Genomic DNA, 12,400 nt, shown 5'->3' with positions numbered 1-12,400 from the left:
TTGAAACTGAATCTTTTTAGAGTATTCGTATGATTAAAAAAATTAAAAAATGGAAACTTACGAAGTAGAAGACATCTAATGAATGGATCACCTGTGAATCCTTCAGGACAATGGCAAATAGGATTACGATTTGCAACTGTGCAACGAGCTCCCAAACCACACGAGCCGATGCAAGGATTTCTACATTTCTGATTCGTGCAAATTTCATTCGGCGGACACTCAGAGCTAATTATACACTCTGGACGACAATTCGGTGGGTTTCCTAAATAACCTGGCACGCAACTACAAATTGCTTGGCCATTGTTCGATCTACATTGACTATTAGGCCCGCAAGGGGATGGACTGCACGGATTAGATGGAACATTGGCTGTTGAATTATAATAATTTGTGAAAAGTTTGATCAATTAATTTTTTTCAGCAAATTTAACGGAAAATTATGATAATAAAGTACCTATAGCAGGACGACAGAATGCAAATGCATTTCCTTCGAAACCAGATGGACAACTGCACATTGGTACATGATTAACTACATTACAAATTGCATCACTGGCACACGTTCCAATGCAAGGATCCTCGCATTTGTTTCTCATGCAAGCTTTGTCTCTAGGGCAATCATTGTTAAGTACACATTCTGGTCGACAACCAATAGTCGAATCTTCATAATAATCGGGCAGACAAGAACAGATTCCATTGTCGCATTGAGCGTTAGGTCCACAAGGAGATGGATTACATAAATCTGTCTCTACTGGTTCAGCTGGTATAAAGAATTTAATCAATTCAATCTAATTGATCGATATTTATTGAAGAAATTTTTTAGAAAATGAATACTTACGAGGTTTCACTTGTTGACTACATTGACTAAAAGGATCACCAGTGTATCCTTCGATACATGAACACATGGGAACGTGATTGAATACAGTACATAGAGCATTGAAACCACATGAACCTGGACAGGGATCTTTACATCTTTCTTGAATACATGCTTGGTTACTAGGACATTCAGAATTGATGGTACACTCTGGTCTGCAGTTTGGTGGACTGCCACGATAGTTTGGCAAACAAGTGCAAGCTGGAGTTTGACCTACATTCTGGCAAATTGCATTAGGTCCACATGGTGATGGCGAACACGGATCTCTTTGCACTGTTAATGCAGTTTCTGGAGGAACTTTTAAAAATATGACCAATGAATTTAAAAAATACTTATTATAGAATAAAATATTAATTGTTTTTATAAAAATATTTATTCCGTACCAGGAACACGGAAGCAAGCAGTGAAAGGATCTCCAGTATATCCATTGTTGCAGAAACAAATAGGACTGTGATTAATAATCTTACAATTGGCATTCACGCCACATGAATTGGGACACGGATCTACGCATTTCTGGTTAACGCAGGCTCGTGTCAGAGAACACTCAGTGCTAACTACGCATTCTGGTCTGCAATTAGGTGGGCTGCCAAGGTAAGATGATTTACAAGAACAGACTGCTTGGTTATTGTTCACGCGACATTCGCTATTTGGCCCACAAGGTGAAGGATTGCAAGGATTCACTATCATATCTTCTTCTAGAATATAACAGGAGAATGATGAATGAGATTTGAAAAATGAAATTATCAAATGATGTAGATTTTTGAACATTAAAGTATTTGAAAATATATAGTATTCAAATGGCATAGAAGATGCATTTTTAAAAATTTCATAGAACTAACTAATATATTCTACATGATATTTGATGAAATTCAATGAAAATATCCCGTTCTTCGATTTTTCTTTAATATCTACATCTACATCTACATTTGAATTTCTCAAAAAATAAATATAATCCTTACGTTTTATTGGATTCAAATTGCAATATCTAAATGGATCTCCTGTATATCCCTGTATACAAATGCATACTGGCAAGTGGTTCACAGCATTGCACATGGCATTGGGACCACAAGCACCTGGACAAGGATCCTGGCACTTGGATCTTACGCATGCGAGATTCGCTGTACAATCTGAATTCACAACGCATTCTGGCCTGCAACCCTCATAAGGGTTTCCTATGTAATCAGGTAAGCAGGAGCAAGCACCTGCATTTCCTGATTCTTTGCAAACCGCGTTCGCACCACATGGTGTTGGTGTACAAGGTGAAGGTCTTTCTTCAATAACTAAAAATATAGAAAATCAAATGAAATTGAAAAAAAAAATTTATATAAAGATCTTGTGAATTAAAAATCATAAAAAATTCGATTTTCAGTATCAAAAATAAAATCAAAAGGGACAAACTTACTTTGAAGGGGATTGCATTGAACAAAAGGATCTCCAGTGAATCCTGTACGACAAGAGCAAATTGGAGTATGACTGAAAACGCTGCATTCAGCGTTAGCTCCGCACAAACCAGGACATGGATCTTTGCATTTCTGATTAATACAAGCCTGTCGAATTGAACACTCGCTATTGCTAACACATTCTGGTCTACAATTCGGTGGGGATCCCGTAAATTCTGGCAAACACGAGCACGAGGGTGCTTGATTCACAACTTGACATTGAGCGTTTGGACCGCAAGGTGATGGATAACATGGATTGATCGGTTCAGGAGATGTTTCAACTGTGAAACGAATTCAAAAGTAGTAAAAAAGACTTTAAACGATATTTTGTTCAATTTTAATGATTAATGTCTCACCTATAACGGTACAAGCAGCGAAAGGATCACCGCTCAGACCTTGAGGACACCTGCAAATGGGATTGTGATTGACCACGGAGCATTCTGCTCTCACACCACAACTTCCGGGACAAGGATCTCTGCATTTTTGATTGATGCAAGCCTTGGAAAGCTCGCAATCTGAACTAACGATACATTCTGGCCGACAAGTGGGCGGATTGCCCATAAAACCTTCTATACATTTGCAAACCGCGATTCCATTTACTTCTTGACAATGACTATTTGGTCCACAAGGTGATGGAGAGCAAGGATTCTGTATTGTATCTTCTAATGAAAAAGTAGAAGAGTTTAAATATTTTAAATTTTAAATTTTGTGGAAATTAATGAAGGAAGATTTAACATATTGTACCCTGAACTGGAGAACAGGAAACAAAAGCGTTTCCGGACATGCCAGCAGGACAACTACACATGGGAATGTGATTAATCGTCTGGCATTGTGCGTTCTGTCCACAAGTTCCTATGCATGGATCTATGCATTTGTTTCTTATACATGCTCTGTCACGGGCACAGTCAGTATTCATTACACATTCTGGTCGACAACCACTATAAGGATCACCTTGGAATTCCGGAAGACACGTGCAAGAGCCATCACGACAAAACGCGTTTGCTCCACATGGTGAGGGATTACAAGGATCTAACACTGGTTCTTCGGCTATGCATAAATTGAAATTATTAATAGTTATATAAGAATTTAAAAGCATATTCTTAATGATTTCAGATATTTTTGAATTTTTGAATAAGAAGAAATGGAAAAAAATATGATCAGAATATAATAACAATTTTTGATTATTTTAAAAAATTGTAAAGTAAAATTATTCAAATCTAAATTTCATTCTGAAACCATTCTACGAATAACCAATTTCAAATTCAAAAAAGAATTCTTACATATAAATGGTTTCGGAATACAGCTGCTAAATGGATCTCCAGTATATCCTTCAAGACAAGAACAAATTGGAACATGATTAAGAACAGTGCATTGTGCACCAACACCACACGATCCTGGACAAGGATCAGAGCACTTCTCACGAATGCAAGCGAGTGCACTCAAACATTCTGCGTTTATCGTGCACTCTGGTCTGCAATTTGGTGGAACACCGATATAAGATGGCGAACATGAACAAGAGGGATTTCCTCCGATATTTCGACATTGCGAATATGGACCACAAGGAGATGGAAGACAAGGATCTTGTTGCACAGGTGTTAAAGACTCTGGTGGTGGACCTGGAGAATTTAAAAATAGTTAGGTAAAATTATAAAATTTTCTTTTTTTAAAATAAATCCATAACGATAATACGAACGTGGAACAGGGAAACAGATAGTGAAAGCATCTCCGGTAAATCCTTGCTGGCAAGAACAAATAGGATTACGATTGATAACTCTGCAAATCGCGTTTCTTCCACAAGGATCAGGACAAGGATTGATGCACTTTTGATTTACGCAAACTCGATCAAAAGGACATTCTGCGCTGGCTACGCATTCTGGCCTACATCCTGGTGGAGAACCACGGAATTCAGGCAAACACGAGCACACTGCCTGTCCATTGTTCTCTTTACAGACACTGTTTGCTCCACAAGGTGATGGTTGACAAGGATTTTTCACGCTCGGTAAAGTGACTGTTTTGGATAAAAAGTTTTCATAAAATCTTTGTCTGTAAGAAATATTTTTCCTTCACATACCTATTTCTTCTTCTCTACAGAATCTGAAAGGATCTCCGGTAAATCTAAGCAAGCAATTGCAAGTAGCCACATGATTGATCACTTGACAAACAGCATTCTGACCACATGTACCAGGACAAGGATCCTCGCATTTAAATTGAACACAGCTCTTGCTTGGTACACAGTCTGAATTTAACACACATTCCGGCCGACAGCCTTCATAGGGATTACCTATGTAATTTGGCAAGCAAGAGCATGATCCTGCTCCGTTTCGTTCCTTACAAATCGCGTTTGCTCCACAAGGAGATGGTACACAGGGTTGAGGAATGTACATTGGGATAACTAAAAAGTTTGATAATTAATTTATTAATTTAAATATTGTTTTGAAAAAGAGTTATGGAAAAGAGAATGAAATTCTTACGTTGTTGCAAGATACACTGAGTAAATGGATCTCCGGTGTATCCTGAGGAACATGTGCACATTGGTGTGTGAGATACCGTGTTGCATATAGCATTCTCACCACAAGAACCTGGACAAGGATCTCTACATTTCTGATTGATGCATGCTAAGTTACTTGGACACTCGCTATTGCTTATGCATTCTGGTCTACAATTGGGTGGTGAACCAGTGAATTCTGATAAACAAGAACACGATGGGGAATTATTGATAACTTGACATTGCGCATTTGGACCACAAGGAGATGGTTCACAAGGATTCTGTTGCAGTGGTACTTCCAATGCTAAAATAAAATTCAATTCTAATATGTTTTTCAAGACATTGATTGATTGTAAGTAATCAATTTTTTAAATATTCTCACGTTTCTCAATACACTTGACAAATGGATCACCAGTCATTGTAACAGGGCAACTGCAAATCGGATTGTGATTGACTATTTGACAAATTGCCCTGATTCCACACGATCCAATACACGGATTATTGCATTTCTGATTTATGCAAGCTTCAGTAGGCCCACAATCTGTGCTCACTACACATTCTGGTCTACAAGTTGGTGGAATACCAACGAAACCAAGGATACAAGTGCACACAGCTTGCTCATTCACTTCTCTACACTGACTATTCGGTCCGCAAGGTGATGGATTACATGGATTGGTCACAAGAGGATCTGATTATAAAAAAGAAGAATCGATTAATCTCTTTATAGATCTTTTATGATTTAACTTTCTTATAATTATTATACCTCTGAATGGATTACAGAAAACAAATGCATTGCCCGTCATTCCAGCAGGACAACTGCACATTGGCACATGATTGTATACGTTGCAAACTGCATTTTGACCACAAGTACCGATACAAGGATCAACACATTTATTACGTAGACAAGTTTGAGTCAAAGGACAATCTGTATTAAGAACACATTCTGGTCGACAACCTAAATAAGGATCGCCCTGATATTCTGCCAAACAAGTACAGACGCCATTATTGCACTGCGCATTTGGACCACAAGGTGATGGATTGCATGGATCTTCAGAAACCGTTTCAATGGCTAACAATTATTATTAAAATTTAATTAATTATCTAATCAAAAGAATATTTTCATCTTGACGTTTATTAAAACAATTCTTACGTGGAGCAGGAGAACAGTTGCTGAAAGGATCACCAGTGAATCCCTCCAGACACGTACAAACGGGAATATGATTGAAAACCGTGCACTGTGAGGATAAACCGCAAGATCCGGGACAAGGGTCGGTGCATTTCTGTCTGATGCACGCTCTATCACTTGGACAATCTGAGTTTACGGTACATTCTGGTCTACAATTCGGTGGACTGCCGAAATAATTAGCTAAACAGGAACAAGAAGGGGCGCCACCGATATCTCGACATTCAGAATATGGTCCACAGGGGGATGGTATACAGGGATTCTGAGGTAGATCAGGTAACGTTGGTTGAGCTATAGATAAAATTAACAATTGTTAAACGAATAACTATTTTCTGGAGAAAAAGAAAAGAGAAAGAGAGACTCACTTGGAAGAGAGAAACATCTGGTGAACGGATTTCCAGTGTTTCCTTCTTTGCAGGTACAAATTGGACTGTGATTCACGACTAGACAGTTAGTGTTTTGTCCACAAGGTCGTGGACAAGGATTCACACACTTCTGATTCACGCAGGCTCTATTCGAGGGGCAGTCTGAACTTACAACACATTCTGGACGGCACGAAGGAGGACTTCCGGTGTATTCTGGTAAGCAAGAACATACCGCATTACCGGAAATCACGCGGCATTGACTATTTGGCCCGCACGGCGATGGAATACACGGATTTGTTTCATCTTCAGATTTATCTGAGAAATGTAAATGAAAGTTAAATTGAAATATTGCGATTGTATAATAATTTTATCTCATTTTAACCCTTAGTGTTTCAGGCTGGGTAACTTATTGGAGTTTTCTATAAATTTAATAATCTTAATAAACATTTCCTTTCTTCTAGATTAAATTATTCTAACGTTGGAAAGTATTTAATATTATTGGTAATCCATGGTATGTAATCTTAATATAGAATTTAAGAAAATTTCATGGCAGAATAGTGAACCCTGCTTGCTTTCTAAGGATCAAAATATAATAACATTTCCTTCACTTGTATTATATATACTTTACCAGGTTCTCTCATAAGTTGGCAATATCTAAACGGATCACCCGTGAAACCGGGTACACAAGTGCAAGTTGGCGAATGATTAATCACTTGACAAATGGCATCTTGTCCACAAGTTCCAGGACAAGGATTTTGACACTTGTTTCTTATACAGGCAAGATTCGAAAGACAATCTGAACTAACAGTGCACTCTGGTCGACATCCTTCGTATGGATTGCCAATGTATTCAGGCAAACAAGCGCAAGATCCCACTCCATTTTGTTCTTTGCAAATGGCATTCGAACCGCAGGGTGATGGTGTGCAAGGAGAGGTTGGTATCGCTATACGATAAAATAAAATAGATATAAAGCAAATCAATCTACGAATTAAAATTAAACAAACATTTAGATCTCTTACATTCTTGGAATGGAACGCATTGCGTGAATGGGTCACCCGTATATCCAATGGAACAAACGCACATGGGTGTATGACTGACTACACGACAGTCTGCGTTCTCTCCACAGGAACCAGGACACGGATCTTTGCATTTTTGATTTATACAAGCGTGATGAGCCAAACATTCGCTATTACTAACACATTCCGGACGACAATTTGGTGGAGAGTTAATAAATCCTGGTAAACAAGTGCAAGATGGCGAATCATTTATTACTTGACACAGAGCGTTAGGACCACATGGTGATGGCTTGCATACGTTTATAATTTCTGGTTTGGTTTCCACTAAAATTTTATAATTCGGTTAGACTGATGAATATATAGAGATGATTCTATTTGAAAATTAAAAAAAAAATTCTTACTGATAGGATTGCATCTAAGAAATGGATCTCCGGAAAATCCTGCAGGACAACTGCATATGGGATTATGATTAATGACTTGACACTGTGCCTGGATACCACAAGTCCCCAGACATGGATTTATACATTTTAAATTACTACATGCTTCATTTCTGGAGCAATCTGAGCTAACTACACACTCTGGTCTACAAGATGGAGGACTTCCTATGTAACCAGATACGCAGGAACAGACTGCTTGACCATTTATTGAACGACATTGACTATTTTGACCACATGGGGATGGATTACAGGGCGTTGCTGGAACTACATCTAAAGAATATTGGTAATAAATATTGTTTTGATAAAACTTTGATCCTTACTTGATTTTATCTACCTTGAATTGGGGAACAGAGTATGAAAGCATTGCCACTCATGCCTGAAGGACAACTGCACATAGGAATATGGTTGAAGACATTGCATATGGCACTCTGTCCACAAGTGTTGACACAAGGATTAATGCATTTATTACGAACACAAGCTTGATTCGTGGGACAATCAGTATTGAGAACACACTCAGGTCTACATCCTATATAAGGATCTCCTTTATATTCGGCTAAACAAGTACAAATGCCATTGTTACACTCTGTATTTGGTCCACAGGGTGATGGATTGCAAGAATCTTCAGAAACTGTTAGTTCTAAAAGTTAGAAATACAAAATGATTGATATGAAATATTTTATAAAATTGGATATGAAAAATTAATGGTCTCACGTGGTAATGGTTTAGGATAACAGTTTGTAAATGGATCTCCAGTGTAACCTTCAATGCAACTACAAATTGGTACATGATTCATCACGGTACACTGAGCAAAAGTACCACAAGAACCAGGACAAGGATCTTTGCATTTCTCTCTCATACAGGCTTGATTAAGAGAACAATCAGAGTTCACTGTGCATTCCGGACGACAATTTGGAGGGCTTCCTATATAATTTGATAAACAGGAACAGGAAGATATGCCATTGATATCGCGACATTCTGCGTTTGGACCACAAGGTGATGGAATGCATGGATTAAATGGTACTGGTACTGGTGGAGATTCTAAAAATAATAGGTAAAATATCTCAAAGAAATTAGAATCTTTTGTTTAAATGAATAATAAGATTAGAAGTTAAGATATTCAAAGAAATTTCTCTCACCTGGCATAGGGAAACAACGACTGAATGGATCACCAGTATATCTTTGTCTACAGGCACAGATAGGACTATGATGAATAACATTACATTCTGCATTGATACCGCATGGTCCAGGACAAGGATTTATGCATTTTTGATTAATACAGGCTAAATTCGATGAGCACTCTGCACTGACTACACATTCTGGTCGACATCCTGGAGGTGAACCAGTAAATTCTGGTAGACAAGAACAAACTGCCTGATCATTAATTACTTGGCATCTACTATTTGGTCCACAGGGTGATGGAGAACATGGATCTTTCTTATCTTCTATTATCAAAAGAATAGGACTTGTGAAATTTTTAAATATTTTGAATTAAATTAAAAAAATAAATCAAAAGAAAATTAAACGAAGAATCTGTTTACCAAGTTGTGTTGTAATCAATTGACAGAACTGGTAAGGCTGACCAGTGTAGCCAGGGAAACAATTGCACTGTGGTAAATGATTGACAACCTGGCATTCGGCATTCGTGCCACAGGCACCAGGACAAGGATCCTGACACTTAGAACGAATGCAAGCACGAGTAGATATGCAATCAGAATTCATGATACACTCTGGTCGACAACCTTCATAAGGATTGCCTATATAATCAGGTAAACAAGAACATGAACCAACTCCACCTTGTTCCTTGCAAATAGCATTTGAACCACAAGGTGATGGAATGCATGGAGTAGAAACAGTCGGTTGTATGTCAGCTAAAATTCGAAAAAAATAAATATCGCTATTCAAAACTAAAATCAACTAATCTTCAAAATATCTAGAATGTCTTACTCTGTTTCAAAGTACACTGAATGAATGGATCGCCCTCGTAACCGATCAAACACACACACATGGCAGTGTGGCTCACAACACGACACTCTGTATTAGATCCACAGGACCCAGGACAAGGATCTTTACATTTGTTGTTCACACACGCTAAGTTGCTAGCGCATTCACTGTTACTAATACATTCAGGTCTACAATTAGGTGGTGATCCGACAAATTCGGGCATGCAAGAACAGGAAGGTGAATCATTTATCGTCTGACAAATCGCATTGGGTCCACATGGTGATGGTTGACATGGATTAATAGGTAATTCGGGCCTTTCAACTGAAACGAAGAAGAATTTTTCATTGCGAGAACTTATATAGGATTAAAATTAACACATTCAATGTGATTGATATTATGAATATTTTCCTATTTCATGATGGATGAACGTGATATTCACATAATGGATTTTTGTTTGAAGAAATATAAAAAATTCAAAAAAATGTTCACGTATTCTATTTACTAAATGTTCAATTATATGCATTCAATATATCACAATTTTTTTTATGTATGAAAAAATCAAAATCTATTTATTACCAAGAACTTTCTTCAATTTTTGATATTATATTGATTATGTTAATTTATATGTTGAATATGTTAAGATTAAATAAATTATGCTCACTTTTAGGTTCACATCTCACAAAAGGATCGCCTGTGAAGCCGGTTGGACAATTGCAAATTGGATTATGATTAATCACTTGACACTTAGCCATGACACCGCATGAACCAGCACAAGGATTTATACATCTTTGATTGCTGCACGCCTGATTCTTTGGACAATCTGAACTCACTGTGCACTCTGGTCTACAAGAAGGAGGTGTTCCTATGAAATTGGGCACGCAAGAACATACTGCTTGCTCGTTTATCACGCGACAGATACTATTGGATCCACAGGGTGAAGGATTACAGGGATCTTCGGGGCCTAAAATTGATGATATTGAAAAAAAAAGAATCCTTGAATTTTATATCTATTATACAATCAACGAATCGACACATACCTTTGCTTGGACGACAAGAAAGAAAAGCGTTTCCTGTCATTCCAGGCAAGCAGCTGCACATAGGAATATGATTGTATACGTTGCACTGTGCATTTTCACCACAAGTTCCGGGACATGGATCTACGCATTTATTGCGAATGCAAGCTCGAGATAAAGGACAATCATTGTTAAGGATGCATTCTGGTCGGCAACCTATATAAGGATCTCCTTGATAATCTGAGAGACAAGAGCAGCTACCATCTGTGCATACCGCGTTTGGACCGCAAGGGGAGGGGTTGCAAGGATCTACAGGTTTTGATGATTCTTCTATTGCTAAATTTAACAATATCAAAAAAAGAAAAGAAAAGAAAAGAAATTGTATAATCTTGATTATAAATATAAAAAAGAAAATTGAAAAGTCAATTAAATTTCTCAGAAAATTTCTTACGTTTGAGGTAACAATTATTGAAAGGATCTCCTGTGAATCCTTCCGGACATGTGCAAGCTGGTGTATGATTAATCACGTTACAGATAGCTGATAATCCACAGGAACCTGGACAAGGATCTCTACATCTCTCGTTTATGCAAGCCTGATTACTAGCACAATCGGAATTGATAGTACATTCGGGTCTACAATTTGGTGGACTACCGATATAGGATTTAAGACAAGAACAAGATGGCACACCACCGATATCGCGACATTCTGCGTATGGTCCACAAGGTGAAGGTACGCAGGGATTCTGAACGACCGGACCAGGTGCAAGTTCTAAAAGAATTTCATAGTAAAAGATAAAGCATGAATTGTCATGCGTATAAAAAAATAAAAATAAAATTATTCATTCGTCTTACGTGGTATAGGGAAACATCTACTGAAAGGATCTCCAGTGAATCCTTGCTTGCAACTGCATATGGGACTGTGATTGAGGACTATACAATTAGTATTCGATCCGCAAGGCTGAGGGCAAGGGTTTACACACTTGTTGTTCACGCAAGCTCTGTTCAATGGACATTCAGAACTCGTTACACATTCTGGCCGACATCCTGGAGGACTTCCAATATATTCTGGTAGACAAGTACAGACAGGCTGATTGTTCACGGCGCGACATTGACTATTTGGTCCACAGGGAGATGGATTGCAGGGCTCTCTTAGGATTAATTCTAATTTCAAAAGATTCCAAAACAAGATTTAATTTTTTTTTTAAATTTGAGTATTTATATCTGAATAGTGATTTGAAAATTTGTAATTACCCGTTTGAACAATGGGATTGCAATATCTGAAAGGATCACCAGTGAATCCAGATATACAAGTACATGCTGGTGAATGATTGATCACTTGACAAATTGCATTTTGACCACAAGTTCCTGGACAAGGATCTTGACATTTAGAACGTACGCAAGCCATATTAGAGACACAGTCAGAATTGACAGTACACTCTGGACGACATCCTTCGTAAGGATTTCCGATATAGTCCGATAAACATGTGCAAGAACCTGCTCCGGATTGCTCTTTACATATCGCGTTTGCTCCACAGGGTGACGGTGTACAAGGTGACTCGTTTTCGATAAGAATAGCTACGATAAGGTATTATATGCGTTGCATTCATATTGATTTTAATAATTTAAATAATATTTCGTATATGATAACAATAA

At 37.8% G+C, this 12,400-nt stretch overlaps 1 protein-coding gene and 2 long non-coding RNA genes across 10 annotated transcripts in view; 2 read left to right on the top strand and 1 right to left on the bottom strand.

Moving 5' to 3' along the window:
- LOC551170 (dumpy) overlaps positions 1 to 12,400 on the bottom strand; it is a 108,250-nt gene that overhangs the window by 28,966 nt on the left and 66,884 nt on the right. For all 8 annotated transcript variants that reach the window (XM_026439658.1, XM_026439661.1, XM_026439659.1 and 5 more), the window contains 29 exons: positions 11,999 to 12,322; positions 11,600 to 11,908; positions 11,199 to 11,516; positions 10,772 to 11,083; positions 10,396 to 10,695; positions 9,738 to 10,055; positions 9,332 to 9,661; positions 8,930 to 9,235; positions 8,505 to 8,831; positions 8,128 to 8,430; positions 7,758 to 8,063; positions 7,360 to 7,680; positions 6,969 to 7,283; positions 6,341 to 6,655; positions 5,943 to 6,266; positions 5,556 to 5,861; positions 5,175 to 5,480; positions 4,779 to 5,096; positions 4,379 to 4,699; positions 4,001 to 4,315; positions 3,588 to 3,923; positions 3,052 to 3,354; positions 2,664 to 2,969; positions 2,271 to 2,588; positions 1,828 to 2,148; positions 1,252 to 1,563; positions 833 to 1,165; positions 452 to 754; positions 62 to 367 (listed from right to left, as the gene is read on the bottom strand). In XM_026439658.1, the coding sequence (XP_026295443.1) occupies positions 62 to 367; positions 452 to 754; positions 833 to 1,165; positions 1,252 to 1,563; positions 1,828 to 2,148; positions 2,271 to 2,588; positions 2,664 to 2,969; positions 3,052 to 3,354; positions 3,588 to 3,923; positions 4,001 to 4,315; positions 4,379 to 4,699; positions 4,779 to 5,096; positions 5,175 to 5,480; positions 5,556 to 5,861; positions 5,943 to 6,266; positions 6,341 to 6,655; positions 6,969 to 7,283; positions 7,360 to 7,680; positions 7,758 to 8,063; positions 8,128 to 8,430; positions 8,505 to 8,831; positions 8,930 to 9,235; positions 9,332 to 9,661; positions 9,738 to 10,055; positions 10,396 to 10,695; positions 10,772 to 11,083; positions 11,199 to 11,516; positions 11,600 to 11,908; positions 11,999 to 12,322 (9,132 nt within the window). The remainder of the gene's footprint in view (positions 1 to 61; positions 368 to 451; positions 755 to 832; positions 1,166 to 1,251; positions 1,564 to 1,827; positions 2,149 to 2,270; positions 2,589 to 2,663; positions 2,970 to 3,051; positions 3,355 to 3,587; positions 3,924 to 4,000; positions 4,316 to 4,378; positions 4,700 to 4,778; positions 5,097 to 5,174; positions 5,481 to 5,555; positions 5,862 to 5,942; positions 6,267 to 6,340; positions 6,656 to 6,968; positions 7,284 to 7,359; positions 7,681 to 7,757; positions 8,064 to 8,127; positions 8,431 to 8,504; positions 8,832 to 8,929; positions 9,236 to 9,331; positions 9,662 to 9,737; positions 10,056 to 10,395; positions 10,696 to 10,771; positions 11,084 to 11,198; positions 11,517 to 11,599; positions 11,909 to 11,998; positions 12,323 to 12,400) is intronic.
- On the top strand, positions 1,052 to 1,821 carry LOC113218645. Its single transcript, XR_003304356.1, has 3 exons — positions 1,052 to 1,143; positions 1,255 to 1,459; positions 1,568 to 1,821. It is a non-coding gene; the product is annotated as an uncharacterized LOC113218645 (long non-coding RNA).
- On the top strand, positions 8,721 to 9,320 carry LOC113218644. Its single transcript, XR_003304355.1, has 3 exons — positions 8,721 to 8,810; positions 8,983 to 9,127; positions 9,205 to 9,320. It is a non-coding gene; the product is annotated as an uncharacterized LOC113218644 (long non-coding RNA).

Source organism: Apis mellifera, linkage group LG3 (assembly GCF_003254395.2).
Source record: "Apis mellifera strain DH4 linkage group LG3, Amel_HAv3.1, whole genome shotgun sequence".
In the NCBI taxonomy this organism is placed as follows: domain Eukaryota; kingdom Metazoa; phylum Arthropoda; class Insecta; order Hymenoptera; family Apidae; genus Apis; species Apis mellifera.
This window is presented reverse-complemented; position numbering and strand designations above follow the sequence as displayed.